At 40.1% G+C, this 25,310-nt stretch overlaps 1 protein-coding gene across 1 annotated transcript in view; it reads left to right on the plus strand.

Moving 5' to 3' along the window:
- The window catches only part of ARHGEF9 (Cdc42 guanine nucleotide exchange factor 9), a 120,390-nt gene extending 95,922 nt beyond the window's left edge, over positions 1-24,468 (plus strand). The window contains exons 8-10 of the mRNA XM_023736095.1: positions 6,023-6,266; positions 19,007-19,075; positions 24,249-24,468. Coding sequence (XP_023591863.1) covers positions 6,023-6,266; positions 19,007-19,075; positions 24,249-24,430 — 495 coding nt within the window. The 3' untranslated portion in view covers positions 24,431-24,468. The remainder of the gene's footprint in view (positions 1-6,022; positions 6,267-19,006; positions 19,076-24,248) is intronic.
- Positions 24,469-25,310: the final 842 nt, after the last annotated feature.

The raw sequence follows: 25,310 nt of genomic DNA on the forward strand, positions 1-25,310 counted from the left end.
TGTTGCTTTCACCATATTCTGTGGGGAATTCAGACCATACAGATTATATTGATGCTGGAGAGAGAACTTCTGTTCAGAGAACTTTCTTCATTTGGGCTGTTTCTTCTTGCACTAAAGGGCCAGACTTAGAGTATGAGCCATTTGGGACAACTAAGAAATAGCAATAGATGTGAGGATAGATCAGAAAAGAACATTTCAAACCAGAACACCTAGGTCTTAGACTCTACTCTGTTTCTTATTAACTTGCCTAACCTTGGGCCAGTCCTTTAACTTCTCAGGTACTTATTTTCCTCAATGTCAAGTCAAGCTGATGATAGAGCTAATTGCAGGAAGCATTGAGGAGAACCACCTGAAGTAGTGGGGATCAGTGGGGTATAGTGTTAAGAGCATGGGTGGGCTTTAGTGCCAGACTAGAGTGTACCCATCTCCATTCTCCAATGAGCCCTGGGACCTTGGGCAATCTCTCTGTGCCTATTATTATCTTCTAATTTGTAAAATGGGGATCATAATAGTATCTGAATGGAAAGGACGTTTTGAGGGTTAAATGAGACAATATTGGTGCAGGGCTGAGCACATGGTAAGTACTTAGCAAATGTTAGCTATTGATATTATTACTATATATACAGAGTTACTAATCATTCATTCAGCAATTTTTTATTGGGAGGCAGTATTGCACAGTGGTTGAAAGCACAGATTTTAGAGCCAGGCAGCCTGAATTAAAAATCCAGCTCTGCCATTTAATAGCTTTTATCCCTGGTCAAGTTTCTTAACTGCTCTATGCTTACAGTTCTTCTTCAAATGGGATTATAACAGTACATACATTGTTGTGTGGATTATTTGAGTTAATAAATACAGAACATTTAGAATGGTGCCTGGCACATAATATATACTATGTAAGCACTCACAGTTGTTGTTTTGTTGGTATTATTAAACATTGACTCTTTGATACTAGGATACAGTGGTGAGCAAGATAAATCCAGGCCCAGCCCCATGTGCCCTCTCCAAGATCTAGATGGAAAACCGGGGTGGCCCAGGCTAGGGACTCTAAAGAGGTAGAAAGGACCTTACTGACAAGCAAGTGAGGCAGGCTGCAAACCTGAACAATTACATTCCCCAGATTGTATCATCTGCCAGTTGTACAAAGTGTCCTGTAGAATCTTACTGGAGCCCATGAATACCCAGTGAGGCCAAATGGAAAAAACTGAAAGTGTTTCAGTTATGTAATGTCAGAGATGGGGGTAGGTACCTTGATAGAGCCATGGGCTAGGACCAGGGCACAGGCATCTGATTGCAGACTTCCAGGGCCCTCCTGGACAAGCACTAGATAGATAGCTTCAGTCAAGTTGACTCCACCTCATGACAACTTTATGTACAACAGAGCAAAACACTGACCAGTCCTGCATCATCCTCACGATTGCTGGTGTGTTTGAGTCCATCTCTGTGGCTATGGTGCTAACCCATCTCAGCAAGGGTCTCTCTCACCCTTGCTGGCCCTCTACCTCACCAAACATGATGTCCTCCTCCACCAAGTGATCCCTCCGATGATGTGTCCAACGCAAGCAAGTCAGACAGTTTTCTAATGTGATCCATAGAGTTTTCTTTGGCTGATTTTTGCAAGTAGATCATCAGCCCTCTTTTTCTAGTCTGTCTTAGTCTGGAAGCTCTTCTAAAACCTGTCTACCATGTGTGACCCTGTGGTATTTGAAATACTGATGACATAGTTTCTAGCATCATAGCAACATGCAAGCCACCACAGTATGGCAAACTGACAGACAAGTTGTGGGGAGAAGTACTAGATTCTTTAATATCCTCTAACTTGGATGAGTGGCAAGGAAAAGGAGGAAGGACAGAATCCTATTGGAAAAAATAATCCCCAATTAGCAGGGAAGCTGTGATGACCCAAAAGCATCTATTTTGAGCATCTACTCACCATGTCTCTGTGGAGACACTCAGACCACTGTTAACAAGTAGCATGTGGGCAACCTGATCTCAACAGGGCCACAGGCAACCAGGGCTCAGGAGGACTTTGTCCCCTTGCCATGTGAAGAAACCAGGCAGAAAGACCTCTGGGGATTTGTCAGCTCTCCTCCCCCGGACAATCCCTGAGTGAAGCAAGACCAAGGGAGGTGCAGCGCTGGCCACAACCTAAATGGACAGATAAAACTAAAAGCTATAAAACAGAATTATTCCATCTCAGCAGTGTGGTGGCTAAGTGTCAGATGTGTAAGGGCCGTCTTAGTGCTAGAATTCAGAGAAGGGGCACCACTTCGGCTTGGGATGGAGGGTGCAGTCAGAGAAGGCTTCTTTGGAGAGGAAGAATGTGAACTTGACCTTGAAGACTGGGAAGGATTGGAATAGGTTGTGGCAGGGAGGAGATATTGTGTGAGCATAAGTTAGATCTATGATCTAACCTGCCTATGAAAGGTTATGTGGAATTTTCAGGGATGGTGGCATAGCTATGTAAATTGAAAAATATTCAGAGTTACCCTTGCTTTGATTTATTTTTAGTCACAATATTGAATTTATTTTAGAAGTTTAAATTAACTAAAGGAGGTAGTGAGATTTATCACAATTGGTTTAAAAGGGCTACAGAACACTGACCTGGGAACAAGAAAGCTCAACATCATATTTAGCAGGCAAGGCTGACGCATGATTTGGAAACTACATGTTTAGACTAGAGCTTACAGCCATCCTACAAGGTAAGGATGAGTCTCCTCATTTTACAGTTGAAGAAATTGAGGCTCAGAGAGGTTAACTGTCTTGCCCGAGACCACACAGCTAGTAGGTTAAGCAGCTAGAATTCAAATTCAGTACTCAGAATAAGCTTCAGACTCTACTTCGTGTACTTTCCACTGTTCTGTGCTGCTCTGTGGCCTTAGCTATCCTTTCTGATTGGATTTTCTGAACCAGTGGGTCATTCTTAATCATTTCCATCATATACTTGTCTTGGTTTGTCCTATGACTAATCTGATGCCTGAAAAACTCACATTCAACCCTCTGGACAGCCAGGAAGGGCAGGCAAATGGAGAATTTCAATACACCTCTCTAGCCCTGTTCCCCCATCACTGAGGCAGAGATTTTCTAGTTCCTTGTCATCTTTAAGTACCTAAAGAAACAATAGAAGGTTTAGTTGGTGCTTTTAATGTTGCTCCATGATCATGTACATCCTTTCCATTTTTGGAAACTAGCAAAGGTGTTCAAGGCTGACATGACTATGACACACCAACTTAGGGGGAAAGGAATGAGCTGGCTGAAGTTAGGAACAGATAGAGGTTGAGGCTGCCTGTGTTCTAGCCAGGTGAGCATCCATCTATTAACTATGTGGTTTAGTCCTGGCTTCCCAGTTTGTTGCTTAACGTGTATTGTAAGGCAGAATTCAAAACTTTTACAAGATCAAGCTAGATTATATCCATCCATTCCCCCGTCTTGCTCTGCTTTTGCAGTTAGATTAGCTTGACAGGTCTCACTTTTTCTGCATGTGTCTCACAAAGTATGCCTGAGAATTGAGGAAGTTGGCGAATGGGAACTACTCTGTTCTTTTGTCTAGGAATGAGCTTGTGCACTTGAGCATGGCCTAAAGAACCCAGGCTCTGAAATAGGCTTGGAGCAACATTGTCCCTGTCTGTACAGTTAACCTCTTCCTCTCCTGTGAACTTGATGCTAGGGGCACCCAAGAGATCAGAACCCATCTGTACTCTCAGCTTATTTATTTGCAAAATCATTATGGGAGGAAAACAAGCAATGTGGTGATTATTTTTTGCAAAGCAATTCAGCAACACCTGTATTTTCCACCCTGGGGCTTCGAGATTGACAGAGCTCTGTTGGAAATCCTTAAAAACAGCTTTCCCCAGCCCTACTGAAGAGTTCAAGTGATCAGGGTCTACTGGCAGTGTGAAGACTTAAGACTGGGAATGTGCATGGTCAAAAGCAGATCCTTTGCAGGTAGCCTGCAGCTGAGAAGTGAGGCATATCAGGCAATTCAGTAGAATGGGAATGGTTTAACCAAACTATAAAATGTTAATAAAAATTAACGAACATTTCTGATTCTGTCAGGTTCACTGAAATACCAGATGTAAGGAGAGAGGAGGGGGAGAGGTGGCCAGAAAGGGCTCACAGGGGCATGCTTAGGCCAGACTAGGCTGTACCACATAGCCAAACAGTGGATGTGCTCTCAGGGGAGGCTGAGGGCAGTGCTGAGATGAGGAGGGCCTGAAAGGCTGCTCTGAGAGTTACTTATCGGACCTGAAATTCCATAGGCTCATAGATCATTTCATCCATACCTATATTTTTCTTTTTTTAGTTTATGAATATTTGAGATTTTAAAAGATATAAAAATAATCTAATGAGCACCAAAGCAAGGTGAACAATGCTCAAACAATGAGTGTTGGAGAGAGACTGAGGATCTGTGGAATGGCAGGAGGCTACAACAGGGTATGCCTATACATCACTTCATTCTCATGGATTCAGCATAGTGCTTGGCTTGTGGCAAATGCAAATTTTGCTTTTTGGAACTTTTTTTTCCCCCAAATATTTTCAATCCATGGTTGGTTTAATCCGCAGATGCAGAACCCACAGATACAGAAGGCTGACTGTACTTAAGGGAAATAATTTGAAATACAGAAACAAAAACAACTTTATGTGCAAAACTATTCATCCAGCTGTTACTTATAATAGATTAAACTCTGAAACAATTTAAATAGCCCACAAAACGAGAGAAATGTTAATCAAATTATGGTAGAAAACACTTGTTGTAATGCCTTGTTGAAATAGTATGCAACAATTAAAAATAATGTTTTGGAAAGTCTTCAAAGTAGAAAAAAAATATAATAAGCACCCATGTACTTACCATCCAACTTAAGAAATACTTCATTAAAAGTACAGTATTCCTCCCGTAGCCCCTTCTTTACCTTCTTCTTTCTTCTCTGCTTCCCTTCCTTCCCCTTCCTCCCTCACTTCTCCCCATTATCCTCTATGTACTCTCCTGAATTTGGCATATATCATTGCCATGAATTTCTTTATTATGTTTGTACATGTATGTGTATCCCTAAACATTATTTGGCATTGTTTTGTATGTTTTTAAACCTTATGTAAGTGGAATAGATACAGATGAGATAAAACTATATAAAAAGAAAACTAGGGAAATGATGAGCATAGGATTTAAGATGGAGGTTGCCTTGAGGTCCTAGCTTTTGGATTGGGTGGTGGGTTTGCCAATACTTACTGCATTATTAAAAATAAATAGACAAATAAGAGCACCATGCAGGAGAGGCCAGTGATGAGTATCTCATGGACTGAAAATTATGATTAATCTGAGAGGAAAGCAACCACAACAATAACAGTAAAAAGGTAGCATACTATTTGTATCTATCTACAACTTTTGTTTTTCTCAGTCAGCAACATTTGTGAGATTCATCCATGTCAATATGTGAAACTCTTTTTCACTCACTTTAACTCCCATTTCTCCTGTCAGACAAGGCCTTCTCTAAAAATTCCCAGAGTGTTAAGTGTTAGACCCTCCCCAAATAACCCTTCCCAGCCAGCAGTTTGTGACCAACTGTCTATTCTTATCACTCATTCCCCCTCTGAAATCCAGGTCTTTCTGGCCTTCTTCAATTCTTGAGCATGCTTCATGCACCTAGCCAGCTCACTTCAAGCCTATGGCAGGTTTGCCAATGTTTTGGAAGAAGAAAAGCCTCTTTAATCACTCTTGTCTTTAGTCACTGCTGGAAGTGATTGTGTGCCTTACTGCTTTCTACTTTCCATCAGTCTTGCAAACACATATAAGGATTTAGGCTGAGGTCAGAGACAGAGTCTTTGTATATGGGACAGAGGATTCCTCTAAGGGTATCTAGTTAACCTGTCAATATTGGGCTTGCTAAGCTAACCTGCCCAAATTTAGACCAAACCCCCACTGGTACTCTAAAACAGTAGCAGTTTAGTGTCTTGTGCCCATATGCCATCTCTCTTGGTATTCACTCTCCATATATCTCCAAAGAAAAGGCTTCTCTTCTTTCCCACCTAGGACCTGATCCGGAGAGACATCCTATACTACAAAGGCCGTATTGACATGGATAAATATGAGGTGGTTGACATTGAAGATGGTAGAGATGATGACTTCAATGTCAGCATGAAGAATGCCTTCAAACTTCACAACAAGGAGACTGAAGAGATACATCTGTTCTTTGCCAAGAAGCTGGAGGAGAAGATTCGCTGGCTCAGGGCTTTCAGAGAAGAGCGGAAAATGGTGCAGGAAGATGAAAAAATTGGTAAGTAATCCTTCTCAGATATATAAGAAGAATATGACTATGAAGAACATAGAGGGTTTGGATTGGTTAGATGAGAAATTTCTGTTGTAAACTGACTTAAGCCACTTTGGTGATTCCCAAATGTTAGATTATTTTTGGTAGATACCAGTAGCTTCCATTAGTTAGGGGTAGGCGGGGACTATATGTTGACCTCCCCTACAATCTCATTACTAGATAAGAATGTTACACTGAAAGCAAGGCTCAGGCTGCATTCTGCCAAACACTGTCATTAGAGTAATGACCCATACTTGGCTTCCCAAACCAAACCCATTGCGGTCAAGTTGATTCCAACTCATAGCGACCCTATAGGACAGAGTAGAACTGTCCCATAGGGTTTCCAAGGAGTGACTGGTGTATTCAAACTGCCAGGCTTTTGGTTAGCAGCCTAGCTCTTAACCACGGTGCCACCAGGGCTCCAGTATGCTCAGCTTATAAAGTGAAAATAAAGAGATTTATTGGAAGAAAGACCATTTGAGCAGGGGGACATGCTAGATCTCACCAAGTGAAATCAGTGCTCCCAGGGAGGAGCAGTCCCATGGGGATAGTTTTAGGGCTAAACTAGGAGCTTATGTTACAATATTCTGATTGGTTGCTAAGCAATTAAGGAAGTGGGAGGCAGAACATCTGGAAATGGGGCTTTTGCTAGGATTGGTTTACAGAGCATATGTGGGCTAAGGGGATTGAATACTATGTATAAATGCAGAGGTACTGCCAACAGGGGGGTTAATGATTGATTATAGACCAGATCAGCTTCAGCTTGAAGTCCTTTGAAATGTAAAGGTTGGCCATCTGATTAAGGGGGAGTGAGTTAGCGCCTAGGTGATTGCAGAATAGATTTTATGAGAGTAAAATAACTGGCTTAAGACAAAATCACTTCCTGAGGACATCTTCCCTTTTCTGTCACTCCTTAAGGTTAACCGTTTGAGCAATGACCCCCAGGGAGCATTCTGCTGACATTCCTTTTGGCTTAAACACAGAAAAACATTTCCTTAGCTGCATGATTAAGTCTGTACAAAGGTCAACTGTTGCTAGAGCAAAAGCAGAACTAAAGTCAGGCCCCAGCCACAAGCCAGCCATTTCACATTTACCAGGCACCTTGGTTTTAAATTCCCTTATACAATACCAACATTTATTACTAAACAGACACAAAAGCAGTCATACAACCTGTTGATGAAATCCGAGTTCTCTGTGCTTAGGTGCGTGACAGCATCTTCTGTGAAAGGGTTAGTCAAGGAAGATTTGGTAATATTTTAGTGACAGGTGTTAAAAAAAATAATCAAAACTCAAGGAAATTGAAACATAAAGTTTATTCCAAGCAGTTACTCTATATGCATATAGAGAGACCATTCTGATTCTAAAAAAACAAACAAACCAAAAAAAAATACAAAAACAAATGGTTCAAGGTAGGCTAGTTCCAAAGAAGCTTACAAAGAGAAGAGGAGGAGGAAGAATAGAAAATCAACCATTGGCTAATTGTAAGGTGATTGATTGAACCCTGCCCCCCTGCTTACTGAGATCAGTTGATATTAGGCTACTAGGTGATCTCTACCCTGGCTGCCCCTCCCCCATCATTTGCACAAATATTTAAGTGTAGTCTGGAGGTTTTAGAATGACAAGAGGTGCCACATCTCTCAGGAAGCAAGGGAATTTACCTAAAGTTACATTTTTTTGCATTAGATAAACTCTGAGCTAGAAGATGTCTTTGTCACAAAGGAGTTTGCAAAGATTTAATCACTGTGGTAAAGTGGGCCTCAGTTTCCTAATTATTAATACTCCTTAATGCCAGAAAAAAAAGTTAATAGTTTTATAGAATCGGGGGTCAGGCTTTTACTGTTAATTTTTGGTTTTATGGGTGAGAAAAAAAACCTTAAGATCAAAGTAAGATGTCTGTTATTAATTTTTTTTTGTTCCTTCACACAGAACTCAGCTAACTTTCTAGTCAGAGTCTGGCAACAAAATTCTCTGATGAGGGCCATGACGTAGGACCTGTTTGCAATCTTAACCTTCAGGATCCCTTCTCAAGGGTATAGTCTATGAGACTCACTAGATTCTTATACCCAGTTCATGTGAGGACTAAAGAGCCTGTAAGACATTTCTGGCCAGTCCAAACATCTTGAATAACATTCCTTTCACCAATAAAAATGCATTTCTAACATGTGTTAGGCTAATTAGGCCTCCTGCCTTAAGGTGGCAGAACTACTGGTATTAGTGGTCTCTGGAGCAAAAGCTTCTGAGTCTTTAAAACATTAAAAAATCACCTCTGGAGTGTGTATTCCTGATTAGGGTACTTCATATGTTAATAAATGCCCTTGGAGTATAGATTAAAATTAATACATACATACATATCGTGCTGTCTATATCTAAGTATTTTAAACTAAATTATGGAAAATATAATAGGGTCTAAAACTATGACCACCTGCATTATTTAGAATCACACTAAAACATAATCTTTCTTTTGAAACAGATTGTTCCCCTTTTCCAGAGGGGATATAGTCAGTAGATATATTTTTCATGCTGCTTCCTGACTATAGGATTAGGTACGATTGGTAATAGCTTTGTGGCTTGCAAAGTACTATCTGGTCTATTGCTCAAGGTCCTGCCTTTCTGGCATAAAAATACCGAACAGCCAGGCCTGTAATTCCCTGAGAACACACACAGCCACAGCTTCTGTCTTTACCCTACTCCTGGTGGGACTGTAATTGTACCTTAAAATACCTCTATGGGCAAGTTGATGGAAACTGCTCCTGGGAAAATGAGCCTACTCATCAATCCTGATGTAATTATATTCTCCTATCTTGTTGGGGATTGAAATGGGCCAGAGACAAGGAAGGATAGTCATAAAGACACAGTTTAGTCTAATCCTAGTCTCCCCAGGTCTTGGGTAGAATGCATATTGCTAACTCACTTTGAGTCCCATTCGAGTCAAATTGCTTTTAGCATCTGGGCACTGCATTGGACCATGATATGGAGGTGGTATAAAAATGCTGTTTCCCTCAATGACAGGTCACAGCAGTCTCTGCCACTGCCTAGGCTGTTAGAGCTATTAAAGGAATGGTCTTAGTGTACTTTTTGCAGACCCTGGATCAACTAGAAGATCCCTGCCCTTCCCTATAGCTCCAACACAATGTCTCCCACCCAGCGGGGAAAAGCCATGTGGAAAGTGTCTATGTTGAAGGCAAAAAATCTCCTTTTCTTCAATCTACTTTGTAATAAAATGGAAAACATCCTTCCAATAGGCATTTCCAGGGGCAGAGTGTCTTAACTTTACATATAATGACCCCCTTAGCAATGCCCTAATAACCTGCAATTTTAAGAATTTGCTTCTGATAGAAAAGTTTCCAGAAATTACTTCCTGAGCAAGCCTGTGTTCATCTTTCAAAAATAAAATTGAGGTTATTTTTGTTGTATAGTAAATCACTGTCATTGTAGACAGTTGGGAGGAAAACCAGAGAAATACAAAGAAAAAATTAAAAATCACACATAAACATACTACCCAGCAATATCTATTATAAACATTTTGATATATTTTCTTCTAGTGCCTTTTCTCTATGTGTCTAAATAGAAAAGCTAGGGTGGCTGAATTTTTCTCTCCACACCCCTGCCTCTCCATGATGAATAGATACAATTTTGTTGTCCTCATTTTCACTTAATATTGTATCATTAGCATTTCCTCCAAATCATATAATATTTTAATCATTATTTTTATTGTTACCATAATTTTTTTTATTTTAGTTTTTAATTATAAAAGTATTACACAGCCATTATAACCATTTAAACAAATATGGAGTTGTTTAAAGAAAAAAATAACTTCTTTTCCCTTTTCTGTCACTCCTTAAACTTGTGTGAGATAACCAATATTAAGAGTTTGGCATGCCTGTTTCCATGCTAATCTCATGTGCATATAAACATATATACGCATAAAACTTATTTATTTACAAAAAATTATATTATGCATATTACTCTGCAACTTGCTTTTTTTAAACTTAATTTATTATAAGTAACTCTCCAGGAAAAAAATATAGAGTCTTAACTAAAATTCCTTGTATCAGTCAGGGTTCAACCAGAGAAGCATAACCAGTAGAAGGTTAATATCAATAAGAAATTTATTACAAGGAATTGGCTTATGTGATTGTAGGGGTTGGCAAAGCAAGTCCAAAATGCATAGGGCAGGCAGTCAGGAAGGGAAGACCACAAGCAGAGTGGGACTCCATGGCATGGGCTGAAGCTGTGGTCCATAGGAGGAATTTCTTCTCTCTCCTAAGGAAACCTCAGCCCTGCTTTTAAGGCCTTCCAGCAAATTTGGTCAGGCCCACCCAGATTATCCAGCATAATCTCCCTTATATAAAGTCAGCTGATTAGAAGATTTAATTATATCTGCAAAATACCTTCATAGAAACTCCTTGAGAAGTGGGGACTGTAGGTGATGCCACAGCCAAGTTGACACATCAAAGAAACCATCAGTCTTCCCCTTGTCAGCTTATACCCATATGCATCCCCTTAAACCATACTCAATCTCCAAAAAAAAAAATAATAATAAAGTCATACTTCTGCCTAACATGATATAACTATCCTGTGTACAACTAAAAACGTGCTAACCCTTTCCCCAGAGGAAGATACAAAGTCTTGGGATTATGTTCACTCTTCTTCTTTTATATCTAGTAACTTAAATTCTGAGGTATAAGTTTATTATTGTTAACACATCTTAGGTGATAAAGGAATAAGAAAGGAGAGAAGGCAAAAATAATTGTATATATGTGTGTGTGTATTTTTTTGTATCAAAATGAAGAAGAAATACTTATTCCAACTATTGCAATCCTCATTTCTGTAACTGGTCATAGCTGGTATTTATAACTACCTTCTTACACTACCCACAATGATGCCCTCACATGCACCTCAGCTGGTCCTGGTTCTTCACTAGGTGGGGTGATCCAAACCTTCATTCCTGAAGGGTGTGGGGCATTAACAGTCCTGCCTGAATTGAGTTGTTGTAGTTCTCCATTGACTTAAATCACAGGACATGGGAATACTGAGAGATAACCCCAAGAGATCTCTTGTATCCCATACATACTACTCCTTACCCACAGTGAGTAGTAGCAATTCAGTTTCTCACTGATAATCAGCATCGAATGCCTCAGCCAGTGAAGTAAGCCCTGTTGTTCCCTTTTGACTCAAGAGGCATGAGAAGCCCAAAGGCTAGGTGACAATTTCAACTTCCTGTTCAGTGGAATCATTGTTGTGTCCTCTGGTAAAAGCATTTCTGCCTTTGGAACCAAGACCTCTGGACCAACAGAGCCTATGATCGAAAGCAGAAATTTTGCCAGTGGATCACTAGAGGTAATAGTGAGTGGAGCCACATCCATTCTCACACCTTGATTACTGAGCCCATGAATATTGGCTATGAGAGAAATAGCACCATATATGAAATGCTGCTTTAGAGCATATACAGCCTCCTGGAGGACATTGCCCCAGCCCCATCTAGCTGGCACTATAATGGAGTATTCTAAAAGTCATGCCACCATTCTACCAGGCTGGCTGCTTCAGAATGAAATAACATGGAAAACCATTTAATTCTATGAGCATGGTCCCATTGCAGTGCTTCATTTGCTGTGAAATTACTACCTTGGTCAGAAGTGATGCTATGTGGAATACAATGACAATGGATACGGCATTCTATGAGTCCATGGATGGTAATTTTGGCAGAAGCATTGCAGGCAGGGAAAGCAAACACATATCCAGATTAAGTGTCTATTCCAATATTCTTGTCTATTCCAAGAACAAAGTGCTGCCATTTCCGTGATGGAGGTGGTCCAATGTAATCAACCTGCCACTTGATCACCCCAGGGAAAGATGCCATACTGGGGACTCATTGTTGGTCTCTGCTGCTGGCAGATTGGGCATTTAGCAGTGGCTGTAGCCAGTTTAGCCTTGGTGAGAGGAAGTCCATGTTGCTGAGCCTGTACAGACTTCCATCTCTCCTACCATGGCCACAGGGCTTTGAATCAGTTCGTTCTAGTTCGAACCCCTGCTGATAATTTGCATTTCTAACAAGTTCCCAGGAAGTTATACATAAGAATCACCTGGGGATCTTATTAAAATGTGGATTCCGATTCAATATATCTGGGGTGGAAATACAAATTCTTAGCAGGGAAGTTGTTAGAAACGCAAATTGTCAGCAGAGTTTTGAACCGGAATGAACCAGTTCGAAGCTCTGCATGTCCACTTTCTTCATGAGTCCACTGGCAATGACAGGATTGGCTTGGGGAAAGAGGCGAACTGATATCCGCAGAACAGGTCATCCTATGTAATTGATTATGGCTCACTGACCTCCAAATCCTTGTCCTCGAGTCTGCACAGTACTTGCCTGCCCCCACTCCCTCTTCCCTTTCTCCTCCCTCTGCCCCTTTCTTCCTGGGTCCAGACAAGTGTATACACTTAGCCATATGTGCTGTATATACTTGGCAAAGCTATATGGGACCACGGACATATATATGGTCGGACGTTGCCCGGATGGATGTTATGTGGTACGTGACTGTACTTGTACCTCTGGCCGTTTCTTCTTTCAAGCAAAATGAACAACCAGGTTCAACCACGTTCTGCCCATTGGGAGGATTTCCTTTCACCAATGTCCTTCAAGATTATCCCAGGATGGGGCTGTAATGCTATAGCTGTCCACTTTTGAGTGGTGCCCTCAAGTTGTATAGAGCCATCTGTAAACCTAGCATTAGATTTTTCTTCTTTAGTCAACTCCCCTTAAGGCCACTGATGTGGGATGAGAGTAAGAAGGTAATGTAGCAGGAGTAGGGCCATGGGCATTTGGGCCACTTCCTCATGTAACTTGTGTCTTCAGGACCTGCTTGAGCCTGTGTTGTATATACCACTTTCATTTGATAATAGAGTGCTGCTGTGCATGCCCAACTTTATGGCTTGGTCAGTCAGATAACATTAAGTTTATGATGGGCGACTCAGCTCACATGGTGGCCCATGGTTAAGCATTCAGTTTCTACTAAGGCCCAGTAGCAACCCAAAAATTGTTTCTTAAAAGGAGAGTAGTTATCCACAGAGGATGACAGGGCTTTGCTCCAAAATCCTAAGGGTCCACATTGTGATTCACATATAGGGGCCTGCCAAAGCCTCCAAAGAGCATCTCTATATGCCCCTGACTCTATAAGCACCATCACATCTGCTGGGTTAAATGCTACAAGTGGAAGAGCAGCTTGCAGAGCAGCTCGGACCTGTTGTAGAGCTGTCTCAAAACTAGAAAATTTTCATGTCACTCAATAAATGAGTTGGAGTAGCATGCCCAAACGAGGTATATGTTGCCTCCAAAATCCAAAGAGACCCATTAGACTTTGTTCCTATTTTATAGTAGTAAGGTACAACAATTTACCCTTCACCTTGAAAGAGATTTCTCAACATGCCCCAGACCACTGGACCTCTAGAAATTTCACTAAGATGGAAGGTGCCTGAATTTTTGTGGGATTTATTTTCTACCCCCTGGCATACGAGTGTCTTACCAATGTATCTAGAGTACCATATTTTTACACAAATAATGTGCACCTTCTATGTTTGTTTGCCAGCTACTCCCTCCAGCCATGAGCTATTTTCATAAGCATGCTATGTTAATTTTTTTACAGCAACATGTACAAAAAATGGCATAGCGGTACTTATGAAAATACCTCATGGGGGGAGGGAGCAGTTGGCAAACAAACGTAGAAGCTGTTATTTGCATAAGATATGGTGGTTGCTACTTCTTGATCACCAGGTCCAATCAGCATATCATCAATGTGATAGACCAGTAGTCAAGGTCCCTGTGAACTAAATTATGAGACAGGGCTGGAGAGCTGAAGTAGGATAGTGAAAATGTATTGTTAGCCCTGCCAGCTGAAAACAAACTGCTTCTGGTGGTCTTTTATTAAAAGAGAGAGAAAAAAAAAGTCCACCAGCTCAGTAACTGCATAGCAGGTGCCAGATTGTATTTTTTTATTTCTGTAAAAATATAGATAACATATTTGCTAGTTCAACATATTTCACGTGTACAATTCAGTGAGACCGATTACATCAATCATGTGCAACCATCACCAACAGGGGATGTATTAATTTGTTCAAGCAACAAAAGTACATCTGGGAAATCAGCTGCAATTTTAGTCATCACCTGATTAAGTTTACAAGAATTCACTGTAGTTCTCCAATACCCAGCCAGATTCTGCCAGTTGCTGCGCGTGTCTATTCCAATTATGCATTCAGGAACTGGATTATATAACCACAGAGTGGGCTCGAGGACCCACTAGACCCACTGTGAGATGGATCTGAGCTAAAACGTCACTGATCACCTGACTTCCATATACCCCTACTCTGACTGGTGAGCCACAGTGACATTTTGGGTCTCCAGGAGTTATTGTCCATTTAGAGCCAATGTCCAGTAATCTCTGAAAAATCTGATTATTTTTCTTCCCCCAGTGCAGTCACCCTGGTATATGGCCATAGGTCCTTTTTGGGAAGACTAAGAGAAAGAAGTATACATTTTTGACAGTGTGTAGTGGGTACTTTCTTCAAGGGATCCCAGCACCCCTTCCTTCATTCAAGGAGTTCTGGGTCTGTAAATTGGCTCGAGTCTTGGGATTGGTTGAGGGATTCTGACTGTTTTGGTAATTCAAGTCAGACTTTGTTCACTATACCTAAATAGCTTCTGCTTATACAGATGAAGTAAAAATTTATTAGGCTTCCCATTTATTTCTTTTCTAGGGATGCCATGATTATCTAGCCAGTGCCATAGGTCTCTGTGAGTCAGAGTATTCTGATTACTGCTTTGGCTACATGCCCATTACAGTAACTGTACCCACCTCGCCTTTGTTGATTAAGTGCTGTCAGTTAGTTCCTGCCACCCCAGGCCCCCATTTTCCCCACTGCATCTGGGTAGCCCAGTTTGATGATCGTTCCCACTGTAATGTCTGACCTACAGAGAAGAATGCAAACAGAGCTCTTCAAGGATGCTGAGGCTCCCCTCATAAATTTATTTCTCACAGTTGTGGTGAAAGGTGTGTCCTATGGACCTTCCTGGGATGGATGAGCAGGTTTTACATGATAAATCCACTCTATCTTTCCAACTTACTTAAGCCTTTGGCTAACTTGCTAGTTTCCTTTACAGTATACAAAGGCAGTTCTCGCATTTCATCTTAATTTAGTGTAGGCCATCTTTAGGTACTCATTTTAGCCAACCAACCAAACTATTAGAGCCCTTCCGAACCCCTTGAGTTATAACACTAAATATAGACTCTCTGCTTGTTTTTGTTGTTAGGTATTGTCCAGTTGGTTCCGACACATAGCAACCCTATGTACAACGGAATGAAACACTGCCGGGTCCTGCACCATCCTTACAATTGTTGCTATGCTTGAGCCCATTGTTGCAGCCACTTTGTCAGTCCATCACGTTGAGGGTCTTCCTCTTTTTTGCTGACCCTCTACTTTACCAAGCATGATGTCCTTCAGGGACTGGTCCCTCCTGATAACATGTCCAAAGTATGTGAGATGAACTCTCGGTATCCTCACTTCTAAGGAGCATTCTGGCTGTACTTCTTCCAAGACATATTTGTTTATTCTTCTGGCAGGCCATGGTATACTCAGTATTCTTTGCCAACGCCATAATTCAAAGGCATCAATTCTTCAGTCTTCCTTGTTCATTGTCCAGCTGTTGCATGCATATGAGGCAATTGAAAATATCATGGCTTGGGTCAGGTGCACCTTAATCCTTAAAGTGACATCTTTGCTTTTTAACACTTTAAAGAGGTCTTTTGCAGAAGATTTGCCCAATGCAATATGTCATTTGATTTCTTGACTGCTGCTTCCATGGATGTTGATTGTGGATCCAAGTAAAATGGAATCCTTGACAACTTCGATATTTTCTGCATTTATCATGATGTTGCTTATTGGTCCAATTCTGGGGATTTTTGTTTTCTTTATGTTGAGGTGTAATCCATAGTAAGGCTGTAGTCTTTGATCTTCATCAGTAAGTGCTTCAAGTCCTCATCACTTTGAGCAAGCAAGGTTTTGTCATCTGTACATTGTGGGTTGTTAATGAATCTTCCTTCAATCCTGATGCCCTGTTCTTCTTCATATAGTCCAGCTTCTTGGATTATTTGCTAAGCATGCAGATTGAATAAGTATGGTGAAAGAATACAACCCTGATACACACGTTTCCTGATTTAAAACCACGCAGTATCCCCTTGTTCTGTTTGAAAGACTGCTTCTTGGTCTATATACAGGTTCCTCATGAGCATAGTTAAGTGTTCTGGAATTCCCATTCTTTATAATGTTCTCCACAATTTGTTGTGATCCACACAGACTAATGCCTTTGCATAGTCAATAAAACACAGGTAAACATCTTTCTGGTATTCTCTGCTTTCAGTCAAGATCCATCTGACATCAGTTGTTCCATGTCCTCTTGTGGATCTGGCTTGAATTTCTGGCATTTCCCTGTGGATGTACTGCTGCAACCGTTTTTTAATTGTCTTCAGCAAAATTTTACTTTCATGTGATATTAATAATATTGTTCAATAATTTCTGTGTTATATTGGGTCACTTTCTTTGGAATGGGCACAAATAGGGATCTCTTCCAGTTGGTTGGCCAGGTAGCTATCTTCCAAATTTCTTGGCTTATAGATGAGTGAGCACTTCCAGTGTTGCATTGTTTGTTGAAATATCTCAGTTGGTATTCTGTCAATTCCTGGAGCCTTGTTTTTTGCCAGTGCCTTTAGTGCAGCTTGGATTTCTTCCTTCATTACCATCAGTTCTTGATCATATACTACCTCCTGAAATGGTTGAATGTTGACCAGTTCTTTTTAATACAGTGACTCTGTGTATTCCTTCCATCTTATTTTTATGCTTCCTGTGTCGTTCAATATTCTGCCCATAGAATCCTTCAGTAATATAACTCAAGCCTTGAATTTTTTCTCCAGTTTTTTCAGCTTGAGAAATACCAAGTATGTTCTTCCCTTTTGGTTTTCTAACTCCAGGTCTTTGCACATTTCATTGTAATACTTTACTTTGTCTACTCGAGCTGCCCTTTGAAATCTTTTGTTCAGCTCTTTTACTTCATCATTTTTTCCTTTTGCTTTAGCTACTCATGGCCAAAGCTGTCATCTGCAGGCAGTCAGGAAGGGAAGATCATGAGCAGGATGGAACTCCATGGGTATGAGCTGAAGCTGTGGTCAACCGATTAGGGGCTTTAATTACATCTGCAAAATACCTTCACAGCAACACCTAGATTAGTAAGGACTATAGTCCAGTGAAATTGACACATAAATAAAGCCATAACATTTCTCTTTTTAATAGCTATATAATATTCCATATTATTATATAGCAACCATTCCTTCTTTACTGGACATTCGTGTTTCCAGATCCCACTAAAATATTGCTGTAATAACTATGATGTAAATAATCTCATTACATATTTATTTCTATAGCATAGATACCCTAAAGTGGAATGTCTAAATGTGAGGTTATGAACAGATTTAATTTTAATATAGACTTAGATTAAATTCCAGGAAAGTTGTAGAATCTACATTCCTACACACACCCTCACCCTCACTGGGCAGTATCTATTTGTTTTAGTTTGCTATTTCTCAACTAGTGAGGTTATACATTTATTTTCATATGCTTCTTGGTTATTTGTATTTCTTTTGTTAATTGCCTGTTCATATCCTTTAAGACTGTACTGCTTTTTGAGTAGTCTTAGCTATTTCCCACAGGTTTTAATATGAAATGTTCTTTTTATTCATTTTTAGATAATTTGTAATTTTGGTTACAATTTCCTCTTGATTCAGAGTATTACTTTCAGTGTTTCAGATGAGAATTTTTATACAGTGAAACCTGTGAGAGCCAGAACTTGATAGAACTGCCTTATTTTTCCAGGTCTCACAAGTTTTCTACCTTTGACAGGGTGCAGTCTTACCACTTTTCTATCACTCATTTTAGTGGAAAATACTTGTGTTTTCCTTCTCTGACAGGTTTCCATCTTACACGGTTTCTGGCTTTTACAGGTTTTTTAAGTAAGCTGTCCTTTCTGTCTTGAAGCTTGTAAATTTATTTTGTTTTTACTTGAAGTTCAGGAATTTCACTAGTGTATGTCTAGGTATATGTCTTAAAAATATATATTCTAATCCTGCCTGGACTTGGCAAGACTCTTTCAATGACAAGTGTATCTTTTGGGAAGTTTTCTGTTATTTCTTTAATTATTACTTTTTTTTCTTCTTCTGAAACTTTTATTATTTGTCCATTTTCTGTTCTAATTCTGTAATCTTTATCGCTTCTCTGCTTTTTGGCTAAGATCAAGTGTAATTCTGTGATCTTTTAACTCATTATTTCCTTTTCTTTGGATTTTTGCTTTTGGTTGTGAAATAGTTCATCCACTTTACACCATACTTTATTTAACCCTTCTCCATTTAACAACAACCTCTTAACTTGTTTTTTTTTTGCCCCCTATACTGTGATATGCATCTTTGTAGCTAAATCATTGTCCAATTTTCTAATTTCCTTAGTAAAATTCCATAAAGGGAATTACCAGATCAAAGAGAATGACCTTTTTTCTTCCCCAAGACCTTTGATGCATTTTGATACATTGCTCTTCCAGAAAAGTTATACTGATGTATGCATGCAAGGAAGGATATATGTTTCTCATAAAAGAATGATGTATTTCTGTCTCGTAGGCTTTGAAATTTCTGAAAACCAGAAGAAGCAAGCAGCAATGACTGTGAGAAAAGTCCCTAAACAAAAAGGTAAAGCTGCCTTCACCTCCCAGCCCCACTCACTCTCTGTGTGAGACTGGGAAGCCACAGTCTATGTGCTCGGTCTATGTGCTTGCATATTCCTAGGCCTGTTTCTGTGCTGCAATTCACTTGGGTTGGCAGGGGAATGTCCAGGTCCCCAAGTGTCCCTGATGACAGGTGGCAAATGGTCTTAAAGGCTTAAGGCTTGGAAGTGAATGTTGTAGGGAATGGGTGTCCAAAGATAGTCCATTGGGTACAGAAAAAAAAAATAGAGCCTCTCTTTCTCCTTATTTTTCTAAAAACAAGAGAGAAACTAAGACTTACTAATAACTTAGAGGCAGTCAGTAGTAAATGTATATAATTTATTAATAAGAATAAATATATTTGAGATGTGTGCTCAACTTACTTTCAAATCAGGAGTCCCAAATCAGAATGGAGAATGTCAAACTGAACCAAGATGAAAGATTCAGATACTCGTTTTCTTTCTTTCTTTGAAACATTAACTAAAGTACTTAAAAAATACCTTTAGAATTAATTTGAATCTGAAATTAAGCTTCATTTTCTCTTTTTCATGAACCAGAACAAAACTACAATGCCTAGCTGAACAAAGGGAAGGCACTGCACTCTGTTTATTAGAGAGCCTGTTTGGTACCAGTCACTTTATATAATTGTTTTAATTTCATCAGTATATTACCCTGAGAATGTGGGCATTTTAGCTTATTTCCCCCATGAGGAAACTGAGGATCATTGGGGTGAAGTGACTCTGAACCTAAGTCTGCTTGACTCTGACTGAGTCCCCTGATCTTTCCTCTCCATCTCAGGGTTCTGCTGAGGCCCTGTGCTGGAAAAGAAGAGCTCAATTTTCTGTCTTGCCTCAACTGCTGACAGTGGCTTCTATTTCTGATATCCACTGTTACTGTCCCCAGGGCAATCTTAATGAGACCTCACTTTCCCCAGGTCCTTCCTTCTGCTTTCTCAGTGGGTTCTCTGGTTCAAAATGAGTCACCATACAAATGATCAGATTAGAGTTGCCTGAAATTCCAGCAGTTGCACAAAGCACCCTTAATTATTACTAAGGAAAATTTCTTTGAGGACACTGAATTCCTGTGAATATCTAATTTCCAATTAAGCAGTGCACCTGGCCGGGCCCTTCTGGCTAGATGTGGCCTTCCTTTCAGCTATTTATTGCTTCTTGCTCTTGGAAGGCCCTTGTTGGTTCTTCCCCTCATCATGGAAATGTGATCCTCCTTACAGCCAACCTTTGAGGATGAAAACATGAAAGATGGTGTTAGAAAACAATCTGGAGTTAATGTCAGTAAGGATGTGATCTGTATTAGCAGGAGAACCTTGTGAGAGGCTCTGACCTTCCTCAGACAGAGATGTGAGCAGAAAAGAGTTCCAGCAAGCTGGAGAGTTCCCAGACTGCAAAGGAGCTGCTCTCCCAGGGACCCACCTCTGTCTCCTGGAGACTCTCACCTCTTCAGCTTCTGTCACTCCAATTTCCTCCACTGCTCCCACCATCCTGGTCTCCATGGTGCCTCTTTACCCCAGCCTGGGTTTCCTCAAGCAAATATGAGAATGGTTGGTCTTTTCACTGAGAACACTTAAAGCAAAGAAACTTCCACAAAGCAGCCAATCAGAAAACAGTCCTGCTAACTCATACCAAGCCTTTGGGTCAGCTTGCTTCCCCAGCCTGTCTTAGTCTCCAGGATATTCCTTTCAGGTCCTCTCTTGTCTCCTAAAACTTAAACACTGGTTCACCTGAACATTTTTCCCCCTTAAGAGCAATCCCAAAGTCTTTAAAGAATTATTCTAGTTTCAAACTTCCCAGAAGTCTTAGGAATCTTCTCCCTTATTTCTGTTTCTTGTCTTCAAGACTCTTAGTCTAGCGCTATGGTGATTGATTGATATATTTTGAGACTCAAGGGTGCTACACATGTGGAAATGGTCCCTCAAACTTAGGAATTCAATATGTACAGCATGTACATGGGAAGAGCTGAAAGGGTGTTCTCTCACATACCCATGAAACCCAGTTTCCTTAACCTTCCCTAGGACTCTTCTCTGGAAGTGATGGGGAACATTGTTGTTAAGATTTCTCCAATGCAGATGTCACTGGATGAGTAATTACTCTAACATCTCCTTCCAACCCCATCTGTAAAGTCATGAAATCTTATCAACCCAGTCTGCTGCTCTAAGGGAGGGGAAGCCTGACTGGAAGAATAGCACCCCACCTTTGCCTTTCACATTGCCTTGGCCTTAAGCATTGATATAGAACTTCTCAGGAGTTGTATACTAATTCCTGGGCCATCACCCCATTTCAGTCAGTCTGTCATGGAGCTTCCCACAGCCAGGAGCATAGCCTGATCTAGAGAAGCTTTAGGAACAACTCAAAATCAAATGAGTGCCTTATAATAGCTTAAAAAATATTTAAAAAGAAGAATGAAGTGGGGAAAATCAGTTTACTTGATCTCAGCCCTTATTATATAGCTACAGTAACCAAGACAGTGTGGTGTTGGCAGAAGGATAGACACATTAGATCAGTGGAATAGAATAAAGAACCCAGAAATAGCCCCACAGAAATATCCCCAACTGATTTTTGACAATGTCGTAAAAGCAATTCAATGGAGGAAGGTTAGCGGTTTCAAAAAAAGGGTGCTGAAGCAACTGAATATCCATAGACCAAAAAAAAAAAAAAAAAAAAAGAAGAAGAAGAAGAAGAAAAAGAACTTCAACCTAAACTCACATCCTATATAAAAATTTGCTGAAAATGAATCATGGACTTAAATGTAAAGTGTGAAACTATATAGATTTTTTTAAAAAATAGGAGAAAATCTTTAGGATCTAGGCTAGGCAAAGAAGTTCTTAGACTTGAAACCAAAAGCCTGATCCAAAAATGAAAAATTGATAAGCTGGACCTTATCAAATTTGAAAATTTTTCTCTGTGAAAGACCCTGTGAAGAGAATGAAAAAACAAGCTACAGACAGGGAGAAAATGTTTGCAAACCACATAATCTGACAAAGGACTACTACCTAGAATATATGGAGGACTCTCAAAATTCAATAATAATAATAATAAAAAAAACACTCCAATTAGAAAATGGGTAAAGGACAGGAACAGATATTTCACCAAAGAGTATATAGGAATTGCAGTTAAGCAAGTGAAAAGATGTTCAGTATCATTAGTCATTGGAGAAATGCAAATTAAAACCACAGTGAAATATCACTGCACACCTATTAAAATTGGTAAAATAAAAGAAAGTGACAATTCCAAATGCTGTCTAGGATGCAGAGGAACTGTGGGTCACTCATACATTGCTGATGGGAATTAAAGTGGTACAGCTACTCTGACAAACAGTGTGACAGTTTCTTTAAAAACTAAATGTAGAACTACCATACGACCTAGCAATTACACTCCTGGGAATTTATCCCAGAGGAATTAAAAGTTATGTTCACACAAAAACCTGTAAACAAATGTTCATAGCTTTGTTCCTAAGAGTCAAAACCGAAACAACTCAAATATCTTTCAATGGGTAAATGGTTAAACAAACTGTGGTACATCCATATCATAGAATGTTAATCATCAATAAAAAGAAATGAACTATTGATACATGTAGCAACTTGGACAAATCTCCAGGGAATTATGCTGCATGAGAAAAGCCCATCCCCAAAGGTTACATACTGTTTGATTCCAGTTTTGTAAAATTCTTGAAATGACAATTTTAGAAATGGAGAACAGATTAATGGTTGCCAGGAGTTAAGGAGGGGGTGGAGATGGGAGAGAAATGAGTGTGGTTATAAAAGAGGATCCTTGTGACAATAGAAATGTTCTGTATCTTGACTGTATCAATGTCAATATCCTGATAGTGATATTGCTCTATAGCTTTACAAGATGTTACCATTGGGGAAGCTGAATAAAGGGTACACAGGATCTCTCTATATTATTTTTTACAACTGCATGTGAATCCACAATTATCTCAAAATAGAAAGTTTAAATAAACAAATCAAATGAGCACTCCAAAAAGTCCCACCCTAATATCTTCATATCTTCTGTTGACACCTAAACCAAAAAAAAAAAACAAAACAAAAAACACTAACCTGTTGCCGTCGAGTGGATTCCGACTCATAGTACCCGCATATTTCTGACACTTCCCACCTTTCAAAGCTGGCTTTTAAAAAAGAACTTGATTTTTCCCACTGAAGTACCAGTGGTTGATGGTGGCTTACCATGATACTACTTCCAGGTTAATGGGATCAACTTGTCAAACAAAGAAGTTGTAATGGTGGTGTTTCAGACACTGGCCAGCAGATTTGGAAGGTATTTTGGAGCAGCAGAGAGTCCTTCCTGGCATGTCTGAAATAATATGCTATACACCTCAGCCTATTCTGCTTTAAATATAGATTAAACTGTGACTTAGGCCCGCTGGTTCCCAGGATCCTCCATGAATGTGAATTTTGCTTTGATGGTTGCAAATCCATCTACGAAAGTTAAGAAGCTCTTTAATCTTAATGTCATTGAAGCTGTTCCCTTTGAAAGGTGCCAAATAGGTTCCAAGTTTTCCTTGCTTTCCATGAATCATAGCTTCTAGTGGTGAATTTGCTTTCTTCACTACCACTGTCATTTCCCTGTGAAATGTGGGGTTCATCTCTCTCAACCAGGGGCAAAACAGTGAATCACTTGTACCTTTAGCTTGTTTAGAAAACCATTTTCCCCTAGGAGTCTGCCCTGGAGTAAGTGGTTCTTAACCAAGCTCCTTTGACACCCTGGGGGAGTTGGGAAGGTAGCAAGCCCTGCATAAGAGACTAGTCTCTTGGAAAGAGCTCTGGACTGGGAAGTCAGAGAATGTGGGTTCTAGCCCTTGCTTTGTCACTAACAACACATGACCTTGTTTAAGACATTTCTCTCCAGGTCTCAGTGTCCTTATCTGTAATATGGCTGATGGCAACACTCCAAGCTTCTTAGTGACACTGGACTAGATAAGAGAGTTACAGTGTTGCAGTAATGGCCACACCATTCCAAAGTCTGTTAAAGAGAGGAATTTTCCCTTGGATGATTTGCAATTCCAGTTCACACTCTCTAAATAGGTTGCCTTGAATTGTCTACCCAGAGTGGTTACTGGGTTATTTGAGAAGCCCCTTGCTACCTAACTTTTGCCCTTTCCCTTTGATCTCTAATCTACTCTAGGTGTCAACTCTGCCCGCTCAGTTCCTCCTTCCTACCCACCACCGCAGGACCCGTTAAACCAGGGCCAGTACCTGGTCCCCGATGGCATCGTTCAGTCACAGGTCTTTGAATTCGCCGAACCCAAGCGCAGTCAGTCACCGTTCTGGCAAAACTTCAGCAGGTTAACCCCTTTCAAAAAATAATACCTAGAGGGGAGGCAGATAATTTTAAAATAAAGAAATAAAGTAAATAAAATTATATTTATAGATGGACTTTTTTCGGAGAAGCACTATTGAAATTTATATATATGTGTGTGCACATGTATATGTGCATATGTATACACACACACAAACACACAGACCCTTGAGTGTATGTATGTGTATATATTTATACACACACATACACACACACACACACACAGAAGGACCAAAAACGTTTTCTGTTGTTTTTGGGAAGTGAAGTCTGTAGTTGGTAGAAAGAGGTATCAGTGACTTCCAAACATGTCATCCCTTCTTAAAAGTTTTCAGTTCTTACCCTGTCCCCCTCCCCTTTTCTTTCAAACACTGACATTCCTAATTGTTCCTTTTCTTGTTGCTATAATCTATTTGCTCTCCTGTGAGTGATTCATTGACTTGTCATTATTACCATAGATGTGTTTGTATTGGTTTTTCTTTCCTGATGATACTGATGCTGATGACTTTAATTTAATGTGGTAGAGTTTGGGGGGTTGGGATTCCTTTTTACCCTCTTTCACTTTTCACTGGGGGAGGGGGATCCCTTTTTTCCTCTCCCTCAGCCGACCATCTGCAAATGTTCCTGCAGCCCTGCAGTTGCTCCCAACAGCCTTTTCCTAACATCCTCTGTCCTAAGACATGCTATGTCGTACCCTGTGACATAACTACTTGGTATTTCTACTGCTTTCACTGTGTTTTAGGTGTTGTGGAGGGATCAAAACAAAACTTCTGTTTTTGCAAGGGAGTGTCAGAGTACAATGATGCTAGAGAGGACTTCTGTTCAGGAAACATTCTGCATTTGTGCTGTTTCTTCGCCTAGCATTGGGGTTCCATGTTGCAGCATTGGCAG

This window comes from Trichechus manatus, unplaced genomic scaffold (genome assembly GCF_000243295.1).
Source record: "Trichechus manatus latirostris isolate Lorelei unplaced genomic scaffold, TriManLat1.0 scaffold00086, whole genome shotgun sequence".
In the NCBI taxonomy this organism is placed as follows: Eukaryota; Metazoa; Chordata; class Mammalia; order Sirenia; family Trichechidae; genus Trichechus; species Trichechus manatus.